At 37.0% G+C, this 15,133-nt stretch overlaps 1 protein-coding gene across 18 annotated transcripts in view; it reads left to right on the top strand.

Moving 5' to 3' along the window:
* The window catches only part of LRCH1 (leucine rich repeats and calponin homology domain containing 1), a 236,316-nt gene that overhangs the window by 181,784 nt on the left and 39,399 nt on the right, over positions 1-15,133 (top strand). For 9 of the 18 annotated variants that reach the window (XR_006276503.1, XR_006276500.1, XR_006276497.1 and 6 more), the window contains 3 exons: positions 321-368; positions 1,805-1,877; positions 7,422-7,526. Coding sequence is in view for 10 of the 18 variants with exons in the window: in XM_038410381.2 (XP_038266309.1) it covers positions 321-368; positions 1,805-1,877; positions 7,422-7,526 (226 nt within the window). In the remaining 8 variants the exon portion in view is untranslated. The remainder of the gene's footprint in view (positions 1-320; positions 369-1,804; positions 1,878-7,421; positions 7,527-15,133) is intronic. The other 9 variants (XR_005294034.2, XR_006276501.1, XM_043500581.1 and 6 more) reach the window with 1 other exon arrangement.

Below are 15,133 nucleotides of genomic sequence, written 5' to 3'. Positions count from 1 at the left end.
CACTAGCTCATTTAAGAATAGAAATGTGTACATGTGTTCTTCAAGAAAGAATTGTTTCACTGAAAGGTTAACTAGTCTTTGAAGATGAAAAGTATTATATAAATGCTAAATATTATTCCTATTAGTTTAGGATTGTACTGTAGTTTTTACTTTGTCTGTTCATTCTAATTCTCCTTGATGAAAGTGTGGGTAGGATTGTTCCCTAAATAGGTTCCCTAAATCTCTCTCTCTGGCAGTGTGAACCTACTTATGAACAAAATGCTCTTTAATGTATGATAAATTTACTTACTGAACCACTTTATTTCTATTCAAACATGCAGAATGATGTGATTGTCTGGACTATAGGAGGATGCAGCTCTTACAATGAGGTGAGATACTACTAGTATTGTGTGCGTCTATAATGTAAATTTTAGTTTTGATTTACACATTGTCCAATGTCAGTGTATTTTTGACTATTACTACCTGTTGAGAATGAAGTTGGTAATTAAACATCATTTGAGTTAAAATAAGTGATTGTCTTCCATTTCTATTTGCTGTAGCCTGTGTAATTTGATCCTTTTCTTAGTGTTTAATTGAACATAAAAATGCAATCCTGGAACTGTTTCTGATGTAATGCAGAGTATGTTGATTATATGTAAGAGCATGCCTCTGTTTTATTTCATTATACTTTCCCAAATTCTGCCACTTGGTGTTGAGTAGTACCCTATCCCACGAGAACTCCCATTGATTTCAGTGGGACTTCTTGAATACAGTACATTCTGCCAAGAGTGGTCCTTTATAGAAGATTTCAGAAGGAAAAGCTATTTCCTTGGCCCCATTCTCCTCCATGGAAGCACTCTCAGGAGGAGGCTAAAGGAAAGGAAACATCTGAGGTTTTCCTTCTGGAGATTTGTTGTTAATAGTTCCCTTGGGGAAGCAGCATCTGCTGCCCCATGTAACTGTGTGGATGGCTCACAAATTCAATGGACCATGAGCAAATCAGGTGAGAGCAGTGTGGCTGCTCCCTGCTCTCCACAGACTTACGCCCACTTTCTGCCATTGTAGCTCCAATAAAGCCTTGGTGATGGGACTCCTATAACCTGTGGCTCCCCCAGGAAGCCCCTTTTCTGGTTGATTTCCACCATGGAGTCTGCGTGGGCACAGAAAGATAATAGTCTGTGTTGTACTATCTTTCCAGTCTTAGCTCTCCATGGTACAGAAGGGTAGAGTGTTTATCCTCCATATTCTTCTACCCACTGCTGTACTCCTTCCTTTTCTCCTGCATAGATCTGCAAACCCAGTTCAAGGTCAAGGGGAAGGATGCTCTGAGGTGTCTTAGTAACATCCCCTTTTCTGGTTTTTGTTGCTTGGATTTGTGCTGGTTTTCCTTCCACAGAATTTCACAATACAGTAGGCAAAGCAGTTAGGCAAGGAAGTGTATTAATGCAATGAAAGAACAGAATGTATGTAAGGAAGGAGTGTTTTTTCTTATTCATTCTAAAATCCTACATTTTAATATTACACAAACATTTCACATGAACAATAATTCATCACTAAAGTAATGATGTGAAAGAAAACTGAAAAATAATCAGATGAAGTTAGAACAGTGGGACAAATCCTGCAGTTCTTACTCAGTCAGAATCCCCTTTATAGTCACCAGGAGATTTGATGGAATAAAGAGTGAATTAGGGTTACAGTGTTTGAGCCTATAATAACAATTTGGGGGAAATAATTGTAATGCTGCATGATTGAACCTCTATATTTTGTGTAAACAATTGTGCTGAGATGTACAGTTTCTTACTCATATCTATCTTGAAACACACAGAGTAAGGAAAAAACTCCCACACAATCTCCTACTACAAACAACACCGCTCCTTTTGGCCTGAAGCCACGATCAGGTAAGATTGTGAAAAAGAATAAATTACAAGAGGGCTGCTTCTCCAGCAAACTCAAGGACTTTTGTTGTCTTCTATCTTATCCCCATCCAACAGGAATCAACAAGTCTTTTTTTAGTTTCTTAAGCCTGTGCTTACTGGTAGTGAATGTTCACTTACAGTAGCTATATATTTAGAAAGAAAGGAGGCAAAAACACTGTCCCAAAAACACTGGAAAAAAAAAAGTACAGTAGAAGTACTAACTTTCAGCACATTTTATATTGATCAGTTTTCATCCCTCATTTTTTTCATATATAAAAACGCCATATATCTGTCTGATGCACCAATTTAAATCCTGTGTTCACCTGGTTGACATACAGAGATGTATTTTAAAGCTTTGAATAAATAAATGTATATGATAACTAGGTTTATTTGGGTAATTATTGTGCATTGCTCTGAAAATATATATTTATGAGTTTTTCCATAGGAGTATGTCTAAATATCAAATTAGGTGTTAACGTAGCTGCAGTCTGTAGTAGAATGAATTTGTGATGTGCTAAATGCATAATCACTGACATTTTAATTAGTGTGTTCATATAAACCAATTTTAATTGCTAGGGTATTAAGAATGAACAATCTCTTTTTAAAATGGGATCAGATGTAGGATGACATTGTTTTTATCTTTTGTTTGCTGAAATATGCAATATTAGAAGTCATCTCACATTGTCTTTGAAGTATATCATGGCTTAGATTTTTTTAAATTTATTTCAGCTTCCTAAAAATGTAATTGTGGTTTCTTTCTTTCACCACTAATATCTTTAATCAAATGCTGGTAAACCACTAAAAGCTTGTAGCTTTCGTAATGAAATATTTCCGCAATAGCAGCACATTTTCATATCTGAATGTATTATAAGAAATTGTACCCTTAAAATTTATTAAAACAAAAAAAGGGATAATGAAACAAAGAAAATGTTGTTGAACCAAAATGGTGTCATTATTGAGAGCAGTTGAGATGATGGGAAAGGTATGCAACTTAACTAAGATACCCAAAAGTTTTAGGTTTGTTCAGAACCAAGGCTTAACAGCTTAACAAATTGAAAAGTACAAGCATTCTTGTGTATCCTTATTGCTTCAATTAATTTTAAATATACACCAACATAGCAATGCCCTCCACTCCTGACTACTCAGTGTGTGTAAAAAACAAAAAACAAAACAAAAAAAAACAAAACAAAAAAACCCCTCTTCTTTTGTATGTATGTTAAGTAATTTAACCCTGATGTCTCAGTTGTTTTTCATATAATATTGAACAGACACCCTGAAACCCATTATTGCATAGTGCTTTACTTAATAGGTCTGATCTTGCTCACACCAGTTTTGCAAGTGTCATTTCATGGGTTTCAATTGAATTACTCGTGATTTACACCAGATCAAACAATGGAATTATGCTGGTGTGAAATCAGAATCAGGCCCAATGTCTTTTCCCATGATATAACATTAGTGTGAGAGGCCTGGTCTATGCTAATAAGGTAAGTTGACCTAAGTTATGCTTGTTATTTAGGTAAAGATACCTACCTTAAATCAACATAGCTTAGATAGACTTACGGTGGAATCTACATCATGCTATGTCGATGGGAGATGCTCTCCCATCAACTTATCACATCTTCACCAGACCTGCTAAATTGATGTCTGCTGGATCGATCACAGCAGTTCTGATTTTAGCCTATAGTGAAGAATGCCCTTAGTTGATCATGCGCTGTAACCTAGCGTGCTGTGATGAAACATTACAAATGAAATTTGATACCTTGGAAATTACTCACCTCACCTATCCCATTTCCCCCCAAAAAGCAAGTGCTTCATACAGGCATTTAAATCTAGTCCTTTAATGTAATTTACCCACACATTAGAGCTGAAAATAGTACAGCTGTGAAGACACCTTCCCTATTGGTGAACCTTGTATGTATTTGCCTTTTCAAGTCGAAACTGGTTGACTTGACATATCTCTAATTTCTTCAGGTAATGCCATCGTACTTTTCAAGCTTTTTTTTCTTCTTAAAGAATGTACAAATCTAAACCCTTCCACCAGTCAGTGTTTGCTTGTACAAATGTACAAATCTAAACCATTCCAAACAGTGTTTGCTTCTTAATTACCTACATCCTTACGGCCGTAGAGCTGGTCTTGGAAGGCATACATACTGTGTGCACCTGTAAAGTTAGTAGTATAGATTTCAGTTCAGTTTAGAGTTGAGGTTTAATAGCTTTTTTATTTAAGTAGTATGCGGCCTTGTGGGAGAAAACATAAACTTTGGACTAATATTTAGCACTTTACTGCTACAATTTAAATTGTATGGGAGCAGATCATTCAAATTATTTTAATAACAGTGCAAGATTTGTTTTAAATGATTCTAACCAAAATTTGTAAATTTTGCTCTGAAAAACGAAAACAGAAATAAGACAGATGTGTGTAGAAAAGAATATACCAGAGGGGGAAAAATGAGGGGGCTGACTTTCAAGCAAAACGTGCCATTCGTGTGTATTTTATTTTCCCTATTTGATTCTACTTAAAATTAATGTTTTTGCTTTCTATTTAATATTATTTCACTGTGTCAGTGATTTATGTCTCTAGGAAAGGTAAAATTAAACAGTGTACTAGACTTCTGGTAGTGATTCCAGGTTTTTTGAAGTACATACACAAAGCCTGTTTCCAGAGTATAAACCATAGTTACTTAGATTTCTCTGTCAGCCCATACTAGATCTAGGTTCATAAGTAAAAGTTTTTTATACCCACATTTTAAGGCTCACCAAAACATGAGGAAAAATCCATACATGATGCCTAGTTAGGTATCCAAAGAAAATGTTTTTCAAAGGTAATGAGTATGCTATCCTAACCTTTTGGTGTATACCCTTTTTTAAAAAAAGAGTCAAACTGCTATACAGAAGTTAAAAGGAGAAACTCGGTGCATTTTGAATTGGTCTGTCTTACATATACACTTTTGAAGAGTAGATCTCTCTAATTCACACTAGTGATTGGAAGAACATTTGAACATGACTAAATATTGTAAAGAAATAAGTAATATGAATTTCCTTTTAACAATAATTCTGCTGCTTGGAAACACTTTCATACTCTGAGCAGGAATATCTCTGAACAGTTCATGGATTTACTCTTGATTTTTCAAATAGATCAAAGCACTATTAGTAATCATGATGCTATTGTAAATAAATTTGAGAATTTCCTAAACTTCTTGCCATATCATTCTCTATAAAACCTTAGTTTTACTCAGAACTTGGTTGGATTACCCACACCATCTCATACCCTTTGCAGTATTCAAACCTATTCATTTTACCCTTTGCAGTATTCAAAACTATTCATTTCTACTTTTGTGCCATTTTTACTTAGTTTTTCTTTCATGACTTTTACTGAACAGCGTGGCTTGCAAGCCTAACTGAGGAGCAATGCTTGTGTCCTCAAAAACTACACTAGGTACTGAAAAAAAAATCAAGATACAAGGCCTTTTGCAGTAGAAATGCCACAGGAAATGAAGAATCGACTGTTAATTAATTGAAACAAAACTCTGAAATACACGTTTGCATCAAGTCCCTTCATTTTTGTAGCCCTAGTACATTAAAGCAGATTTAGTTTGCATTGATGTATTGGTAACTCATTTTTTTATGTCAGTTGCAAAGAGTAACTGAGAATCAATTAGTAATTATTTTTCTCTTATTCATTAGTTAGAAAAATAGTAACTCTGTCCTCTCATTTATTGTTACGTTTAATTTCTTCCCAGGAAGTGAATTGGCTGATATGTGTACTTTGGAAACTCATGAGAATCATTTTTAACAAATGAGACTGACCTACTCGAAGTGTGTTAGGTAGTTTTTGCTGACTCATTGATGCAGCTAACTCCTTATCCCACAGGATATAATTGAGCTTGGAGTGGCTGAAGGCAGAGTGAACTGAGGTTTGGAACACACACTTTCTAAGGAAAAGAACACTAAGAGCAGCCAAACTTAATGATTTAGAGAGGGTGATGGTTGTGATATTATTTTTAATTACTCTAGTTAACCTGTCAGATTCCGGAAAGGGTGAAGGCTTTTTCTTTCAGTATGTGTAGCTTTATTTGGACTGGGGCAAGGCTTTTTACTGAGGCTTTATTTATTTTTGTCTTTTTTCCATTTTAATATTTAAAAAAACTTTTTGTTGAACTGGTATAAATCATTGCCTTTTTAAAATCTAAATGCTAATTTTCATGTTTATAATTAATCCAGATTTCTATAAGGTACAGTAAACTCACCTATTTAAATTGAATTAGGATTACAATTTGACATTCAAAAAGGCAACATGGTAGTGATTGTAGTAGCATCCAAAGACCTCATTCAGAATCAGGGCCCAAAGCTTAAATTGTACATGGTGGAAAACAGGGAATCAGTAAAAGGTTTAAAGAGGGGGATGTGGTGGTGAGAGTGGTGGGCAAAGAAGATGATCTTTAGCAGCTATGATTTGTAAGGATCATTGGGTGGGGGGCAGTGTGGGTTTGGGGGAAGCTAGAGGATAGAATTTCTAGTAATCAACATGGGAGAGACTGGGACACTGTAGGTTGGAGGTGAAAGGGAAGCGATCGCTGAGGTTAGTGGAGGGATTTGAAGCATGGGTGAGAAGACTTGCTCTAGATAACTAGAGGAGGAGAAACAGGGAAGAAGAAAAGTAGTAGCAGAGAAAAGCGTGTTGAGGAGAGAGGTTACATTGCCATTCTTCTCTTTGAAAGAGTCTGCAAGATCTTGTGCAAAGAGGAAAAAGAGTGCAGAAGAGGGGAGGACTTTAGTTGGGGTATCAAAGGTAGGAAAATCGGTGGCTAGGATTGTGGATGAGGAAGTTAATGAGAGGGAAGAAATAGTGCAGCTTGAGCTGGAAGATGACAGCTGAAGAAGGAAAGAATAAAGTCAGAAGGATCATGGGCTTTTCTCCATGATAGAAGGAGAGCCAAAGGATTAATGGACTACTACTAGTATACCCAGGACAGAAATGGGTATTTTTGACATAAAAACTTTCCCAGGAAAATCTTAACAATTTTGTTAAACTGTGTTTATTCCACTCTGTGGAAAAAGTGCTCTTCTAACACTGAAAACCTGAAATATATAACATGTTTATTTCCTAATGTTTTTCTTCTTGGTTTATGTTTTTACTTCTGCAACTGCACTGTTGATAAATTTACCCATCAGTTCAGAGTCAGGGTTTCCTTTCTTTAGCCTACAGTATGAAATCTATGGGTACTTTTTCTTCATAATTATGTAAAGTGCTATGTTGTGGTAATCTTGTTAAGATTAACAGCATTAACTGCACATATAATGTATGATTTACAAATACTAACATTTAATTTTTCATTCTTTTTATTCTGTACACCATCTTTCATTCTTCTCTTCCAAAAATATACATTTTATAATAATCATTAATTTAAATGGCATCTTCTTCATTGCCATGCAATCTTCATATCATATATGAAATGGTGCTACCCCTTTGGTTTTTCCTGGTCTGTATGCTACTGTATCTGGACTGGCTCTCACTCCCTGCAACAGACCCACCCCTCACTCTTCCTCCTATCTCCTTCAACAAACTTACACAGGCTCAAACATGGGACAACTATAGCTACAGTATCCCATCTGAAGGGGACAGTGACAATGGTAGGTGATCTGTACATATTTAATTTGTATGTTTTCAGATAATTTGTATGTTTGGCTACGTTCCCCACACAGCTAAAGGTGCAAGACATTCAGCCATATTCTTGTTGTTATGGGTAAAAAAAAAAACTTAAGGATTAGAAACCAAAAGACTCAGATGGTACATGTTAATTAGTGTAGAAGAACATTGAGTACACAGTCTAAGAAGTCTATGAGCAGAAAATGCAGGGAAACCAAATCTGATCATTATGTCACTACTGGCCAATGAAAAGACATTTAACTGACCAGCATTCTTATCAGCTTCCCCTTCTCCGAAGAAGGGATTCAAACAGAGGTGAAAGGAGAGCTAGAAATATTTTAGTAAATAAAGCAGTGTTTACACGGAGAGAAATCAAGGTAAAAAAGATAGATAGGTAGGTCAGTTGGTCTTCCTTTAGTTTTAGTTTGTTTCTAGCCAAAAATCCATGAATTGTTTGAAAACCATAGCTGCTGTGCAAGCATTTTTCCAGTGACACTTGAGCTGAATAAGAGAATTACACTGATTTTTGTGCTGGACTTGATGCTGTATTTTTCAGCTAATGAAAGTTATTGAGAGGATTTTTCAGTCAGCAGCTCAGTTTGCCAAGAAAACAATATCTCTTCACATTTGCAAGTTCCTGAGATTTATGAAATATTCAAGAGCATATATCAGTGTTTCCCAAACTTGGGACACCTCTTGTGCAGGGAAAGCCCCTGGCGGACCCGGCCAGTTTGTTTACTTGCCATGTCCGCAGGTTCAGTTGATCGCTGCTCCGACTGGCTGCGGTTTGCTGTGACCAGTCAATGGGGACTGCGGTAAGTGGCACAGGCCAAGGGATGTACTGGCTGCCGCTTCCCGCAGCCCCCATTGGCCGGGCACAGCGAACCGCGGCCAGTGGGAGCCGCAATTGGCCGAACGTGCGGACGCGACAGGTAAACAAACCGGCCGGGCCCGCCAGGGGCTTTCCCTGCACAAGCGGTGTCCCAAGTTTGGGAAATACTGGTATATATGATAAATTTGTCACAATGCATAACAAACAAAGCACTGACCAAAAATGAACAGTTCTTAATTTTTCTCTTTAACCAAAGAGCAGACCAAATGTGATTTCCTACGAAATTTCCAGATTTCTGACCACCGCCCGGACACAAAGATACTCTCCCCTCCACTCCCCCACGTGAGAATATTTCCCACATTTCAGTCTGAACCTGGTGCGTGCTGGAACAGGATTTGGGGAATTTAGCAAGTACACAGTGGATCCACTGCAGTGCAGACATCAGTAAAGTTAGCTATATATATAGCTTTATATATAGCGGTTGAGTCTGAGTGCTTTTGATTGAAGCAGCTCCCATAGCCTGGGACACAACATGAAAATGCTAATATGACTTTTCTCCTGAGGACATTATAGAACTGTATGTCACATCTGATAATGGATCCAATGCACTGAATATTCTACATAATGATAGCAAAAAGTATTTTTGGTTTTGTCTGTTGTTTGTTTAAATCTAGTATTACATGGCTACCTTGAAAATGAAAAATTAGAAAAATCATCACTGGCATTATTAAAAAAAAAATCACCAGTCAGAAAGTTGTCACATTCTGAGACATTCAAAAACATGGTCATTCAGAATTGTATGTTATACAAGATGTGCCCATATGTTAGAATTTAGCATTCTTTTTATGAAAATCTGTCACACCAAAAAAAAAAAAAAAGTTGAACATGATGTAGCAGGTGTTCTTCTGAATGCTAAACAAGGGACATATATGTATAATTTGTTGTGCATGCTGAGCCCTTTGAAACTGGCTGTAAAAAATTTGTTCTAACCATTCAGCCATTAGCTAAGTACTCCCACTTGTCTGGCTTATAAAACTGAAATTTAAGAAGTGAAGCTAAAGAATAAGACTTTTTTTTTTTTTGAAAGAACACGTTTGGTGGCACCATTTATGCACATTATTGAAAAACTATCTTTAATTGCAGTCTGTAAGCAAATATTCTTTACAGTTTGAAATCCTGCACTTCTGGCTTAAGTGGAGATGGAGCACTAAAAAGTGATCTGTTAGCTTTTTAAACTAAAGTATTGGCATCTTCAGCACGATGCTAGCATTTTTTTCCACTTTCTAAGAGTTGCAAGCTCACTTAGTATAGATCATGAAGATAATGTCAGACAAGGCTTCCTGTTCCTTTCCAATATTGGGAAATCTATTCCATTGTTACAAGTCCTCATTCATAGTTCACATGATAGAGGGAAATGAAAAAAAGAGCTGGCTATCTTGACAAATGTGCAACACTTAAAACACCTGAATTATCTACCAATAGATCTTTCTTTGCATGAGAAGAATGGACAGTTGGTATATTATTGAAGAAAATCAGTCTTGCTGGTTCTTAGGAATAAAAGGAATTCTAGTAACTAGCAAAAGCCTATAAAGATTTTTCTTATTGGAAAATAAATTTGCTAACTCTCTTAACCATTCTTCATAACTGTGATGGGGTGGACTAAGCCCTGAGACCCAGGCCTTTGTGGCCCTGCCCCAAAAAAGGGTAGTAGAGAGGTCTTCCAAGCTGCCTACAGCAGCTGTGTGGGAAGCAGCCAATCAGGGCTCAGCAGGTCAGTATAAGAAGAGCTGCAGGGTAAGAGTGAGTTCATCCTTGCTAAAACTGGAGGAGCATGGATGGTGTGTGGCTGGCTGAGGGAGCTGCAGGACCTCGGATAAAGTAGTGCTGCCAGAACCAGGGAGAGCGAAAAGGAGCCCTGAGTTTGTTGAGGGGACTCCCATCAGGACAAGGTCCTGAGGTAAGGGTGAAGACAATGCAGGGCTGCGGAGAAGTGGTACGGGGAATTAGAGCAGCAGTATGACTTAGATAAAGGGACACAGCAGACAGCTGCTATCTACAGGTCCCTGGGTTGGGACCTGGAGTAGTGGGCGTGCCTGGGTTTCCTCCAGCCCCCATTAGCCACTGGGGGAAGTGGCCTGGACATTGAGGCATCCCAGAGGTGGGAACTGAACTGCAATGGCCCAGCTGGAGAGTTGTGGCCAGAAAGGCCTTAAGAAGGCAAAGACTTTGCACCAGGAAAGGACACGGCTCTATCCTGAAGCAGGGACAACTTGTGGAAGACATTACAGAGGGAACTGAGAGAGACTCCTGTTGGACTTGTGCCCTGGAAGGGGTTTTGCTTTGCTTTCATCACACAAACAGACTGGGTGTGACTCGGCCTGAGGGCTGAGTCACCAAAGACACACCAGATAGAGTATAGGTGCACACACACTTGGCAGGGGGTGCTCACAAGAGGTGAGTGTGACCCTGTTACAATACCTTAGAATCTTGAGGCCTGTTACCATTTTTTGCCATATGTTGCACCCTTCCAGTCATACAGTGACCTGAACAGCCAACAGTATTCATGGATGATTGCTCTATTTAGCACATAAACTCTAGATTGTTTCCCTTTTCCCAGACTAATTTATTGTGTATTTTTTAAAAATGAAAAGCATTTGCCATCTGCTAGCCTGATCTCCTAAACTATCCAGATCCTTTTGAATTGTCTTGCAGTGTTCATTATGTTCAGTGCCTCCAGTGTTCATGTCATTTATAGAATTCTGTGGTTTGAAGTCAAATTCTTAAAACTCTAAGCTGCTGAACAGTATTATTACAATTCTAGTCTCCACGTGCTTAATTAAAGTATAGAACATTATACCTCTCCGTCTAACACAGTACTTCCTAAGTTAAAGTTTATTCAATTCTACTAATCTTTCAGTAAAGTACTAGAGATAATGAAAGATCTATAATCGCTTATAGACTCAGAGGTAAAAATCAGCCTGAAGTTGGCTTTTTTTTTTTTTTTTTAAGCGAGAGAACTTAGTTTCTTCCTGTTAATGATTCTGGAATCAAGTTCTGCGCTTGGTTTCATGTGTGTGTCACCCACTGAAATGAATGGGAGCCAAGGATATGAAAGATTTGCACCTTAAATCTCCTGTGTTGATGTGTTTGAAAGTTTGCTGTGTAGTCTATCTTAGGTACTAAAAGAGTTTCCTTCTCCTCTTCCCTGTCCAAATCACTGTAGTATCTTGAGTGCTTCACAAAATGTGTTCATCCTCACAACATCCATGTGAGGCAGGGAAGTGCTGTTATCCCTATTTTACTGATGAGGAACTAAGGCACAGAGAGACTAAGTGACTCGACCAGAATCACACAGGAAGTCTGGAGAGGAGCAAGGACTTGAACTCAGGTCTCATAAGTTCGTTAGTTCCCTAACCACTGAATCTCCTCTCAGTGGTATTCAATGTGTCATAAGAAGCACATATTCCATATCCACTTGAAGCATATATAGTTAAAGAAATCTTAATAGAATTGATCACGAGAAATAGAACCTTATTTTCAAATTTTCAGCCTCACTTTATCTAGGCCTCTTACAAGCCCTGGCATCTTTACAACCACAAGTATTTACAGGTGCCATTTTTGCTCATTTAGACATCTAGGTACTTGATTGGTCTGGCAAGTTAAGTACCTGCAGTATTAAATGTCCTAAACTTTGCCTGCAAATAATTGCATGTACAAAATTGTTCCTACAATGTAATGAAGGTGCGAAAATGGAAATCAATTGGAAGTCTGACCTTTAACAAAGAGACTAAATACATGTCACATATTGTAGATTAGACTAAGTATTATTGCTAATTTAATTTTGTTTTCACTTACATTTTTAAAAAATTGCCAACATAGGCTTATTATTGAAACTAACATGAAATAAATAAGTTGTGTTGACCAGCCAATGAAGAGAACTACTTGTACTTTGGTGTGAAGAAATACTCTCTTCTGAGGCACCCAATTGTGTGGTGTGGGCCCCCTCTGGTGGAACAAATGTATAATGCAGAATAACTAGCATATTCCATATTGTTGTAATATACTGAATTGGAACACTTTACTTCTAATAGTTCTACTGTAAAACAGAGATGAAAGAATATCTTATTCACTTGCTAATTTATTTTGCTTGTGTATGTTTTCCAAATTGGCTAGCCTGTTCATTTATTACAGTTTTTGAAGGAATTGCCTATATGTTTTCCTCCGTTTCCCATAGGTAGAACGTATGTCTTATGAATAAGTCAAACTGAATGATTAGTTTTCACATTTACTTTCCATAAACAGATGTTTTCTATTCATGGACATTTATTTACAAAACTGCATACATTTGAGGTACCTCACTATGTTTAGGGTTTGTAATTTATAGCAAACTAGGCAGTGGTGATATTCAAAAATAGTATCTAGTGCAGGTGAGTTGTTCCAAACATGAATATCCTCTCTCACAAGACTTACATTCTACATAGGAAAACAGTACGCAGACAATAAACCTAGTGCGTTTGGGTAGTCAAAGATCTGATGTCTAATACATCCCCATTACAATATGGGACCAGAGAAAGTTCAGTTTCTCTCGTGTGCAGGCACGCACCAGTTCAGCACAGCACATAAGCAAGATAAACAAGGCTAGAATGATTGAAGACCATAATAAAAATTTCCTAAATGCAGACTCAAACACAAACCATACAACAGTGGCCGTTGGTATGATTCCTTTTGTACAGAGCTCTTTGAATTGTTGCTGCTGTTGAAACTGGAATGGAGATTGCAACAGTTTTCAAGTCTGCTGTTGCAGTGTGTGTGTGTTTGGGGTGTGTGTGCATGTTTATTTGGGTGTGTGTGTGTGTATTTACCTATTTTCCTTGGTATTATAGGGAACATACAACATATAGCACATATAAATAGGTTCCAGAATTTTAAGTATTGTTTATTCTAAGTTTTACAGTAAGTTTACTAATTTGAAATGTAAATAATTACTTAACACTTAACTGATATTCTTAATAAATGTAGTAAGGTATTTTCATTTTTTTATTATAACATTAGGAACAATTTAAAAAATTGGTTTGATACAGGAACACTGTATTTCATTTTAACTTACTGTTAAAAACACAATCCTTTTTTTCTTCATACTTGATAACTAGTGTGTGATCTGTTATCCTTGGATTTTAAATATGATGCAAATGAATTTATCCACAGAACTACCATGGAGTTTAATGAAAGTGGCTAAATCTCCCTGGTATACTTTGAAAATGGGGGAGCTTAGCTTAGCTTTGATATGCTGCTCTTTAAATTATGATTTTTTTAACAGATCTTTGGATGGGCTGGTTTTTATTGCTTAACTAGTAGACTCTGCCACCATCTAGTTGGTGGCTTTTCCTAAAGTAATTATTTTTAATAAAGCATTTTACTATGCAGTCACTGCAATCATCATGTCATCTAGAACAGTGCAAGCTATTCCTTCAGCCATTGGATCCAAGCAGAGATTTCATTTTGTCACTTTAATATCATCAGGACATATATGAACACAACTCATGAGCCCTTTCCGGAATTTCAAAGAAAGTATCTCATGCAGGAACCTTCCCCCTGCCCACCCCCTTCTTCCAAGATCTTAATGCAAATACATAAGCAAACCTGTCAAGGACCCAGAAGATTCCAGAATACAGTTTAGTTTATTGATCTTTCAGATTCACTGAGCCTCATGCAAACATACATTCATCCTGTGTTGAACTTATTTGAACTTTCCTTACACTCCATTTTTTTTCTAGTGTGTTGCATAATTTGAAAATTGATATAAAAATTAAAACATTTATCCAAAACACAACCTAAATAAAAATGAGATAGTGTTAGCATGAAATAATTAATTTGAGCAGTAAAGAAATAACTACTAATTTTATTCCGTATTGTACCTTTCTTTTGTATTATGCAATTAGAATAATTTAATTCTTTATTATTACTGGTAGGTGTCACTGGCAGTTCCTGTATTTGATTTAGATGGGCTCACATGTAGTTTTCACTTCCCACTGGAATTGAAAGTAGTTTTAAATTGTTGGACCTCAAACAATTTTATTTTTAAAAATTACTAAACATATTTAGTTTAGAGCAGTGGTTTTCAGCCTGTGGTCCTTGGACTCGTGGGGATCCGTAGACTATGTGTAAGATTTCCAAAGGGGTCCGCACCTCCATTTGAAATATTTTAGGGGCTCACAAATGAAAAAAATGTTAAATTGGCAGTGGGTCTTAAACTTTTGTATTTGTGACCCTTTTCACACAGCAAGCCTCTGAGTGTGACTCCCCCCCCTTATAAATTAAAAACTTTTTTTTTTAATACTATTATAAATGCTGGAGGGGAAGCAGGGTGTAGAGGTGGAGGCTGACAGCTCGTGACCCCCATGTCATAACCTCACAACTCCCTGAAGGGTCATGACCCCCAGTGTGAGAACTCCTGGTTTAGAGAAACATGAAATGGTAGGCCAGCTCTTAATAATTGTTTCTCTTCCTGACGGCTTAAGGATGTGGCTCCCACTATTTAGTCACAAGTGTTCTTTAACATACCTTAGTGGACACCATTATTAAGAGAAGAACATACAACATAATCACAATTAACCACGGCTATTTTGTTATTAAAGAAAGGAAAAGAAAACATTAAACAGAACATCAAATGACTGAACATAAATGAAACTGGTTACTACTATTACAATCTCTTGTGTATGTCTCTCTGTGGAGAGAGTTTAATAGAGATTACACCCTTGA

This window comes from Dermochelys coriacea, chromosome 1 (assembly GCF_009764565.3).
Source record: "Dermochelys coriacea isolate rDerCor1 chromosome 1, rDerCor1.pri.v4, whole genome shotgun sequence".
Taxonomy (NCBI): Eukaryota; Metazoa; Chordata; order Testudines; family Dermochelyidae; genus Dermochelys; species Dermochelys coriacea.
This window is presented reverse-complemented; position numbering and strand designations above follow the sequence as displayed.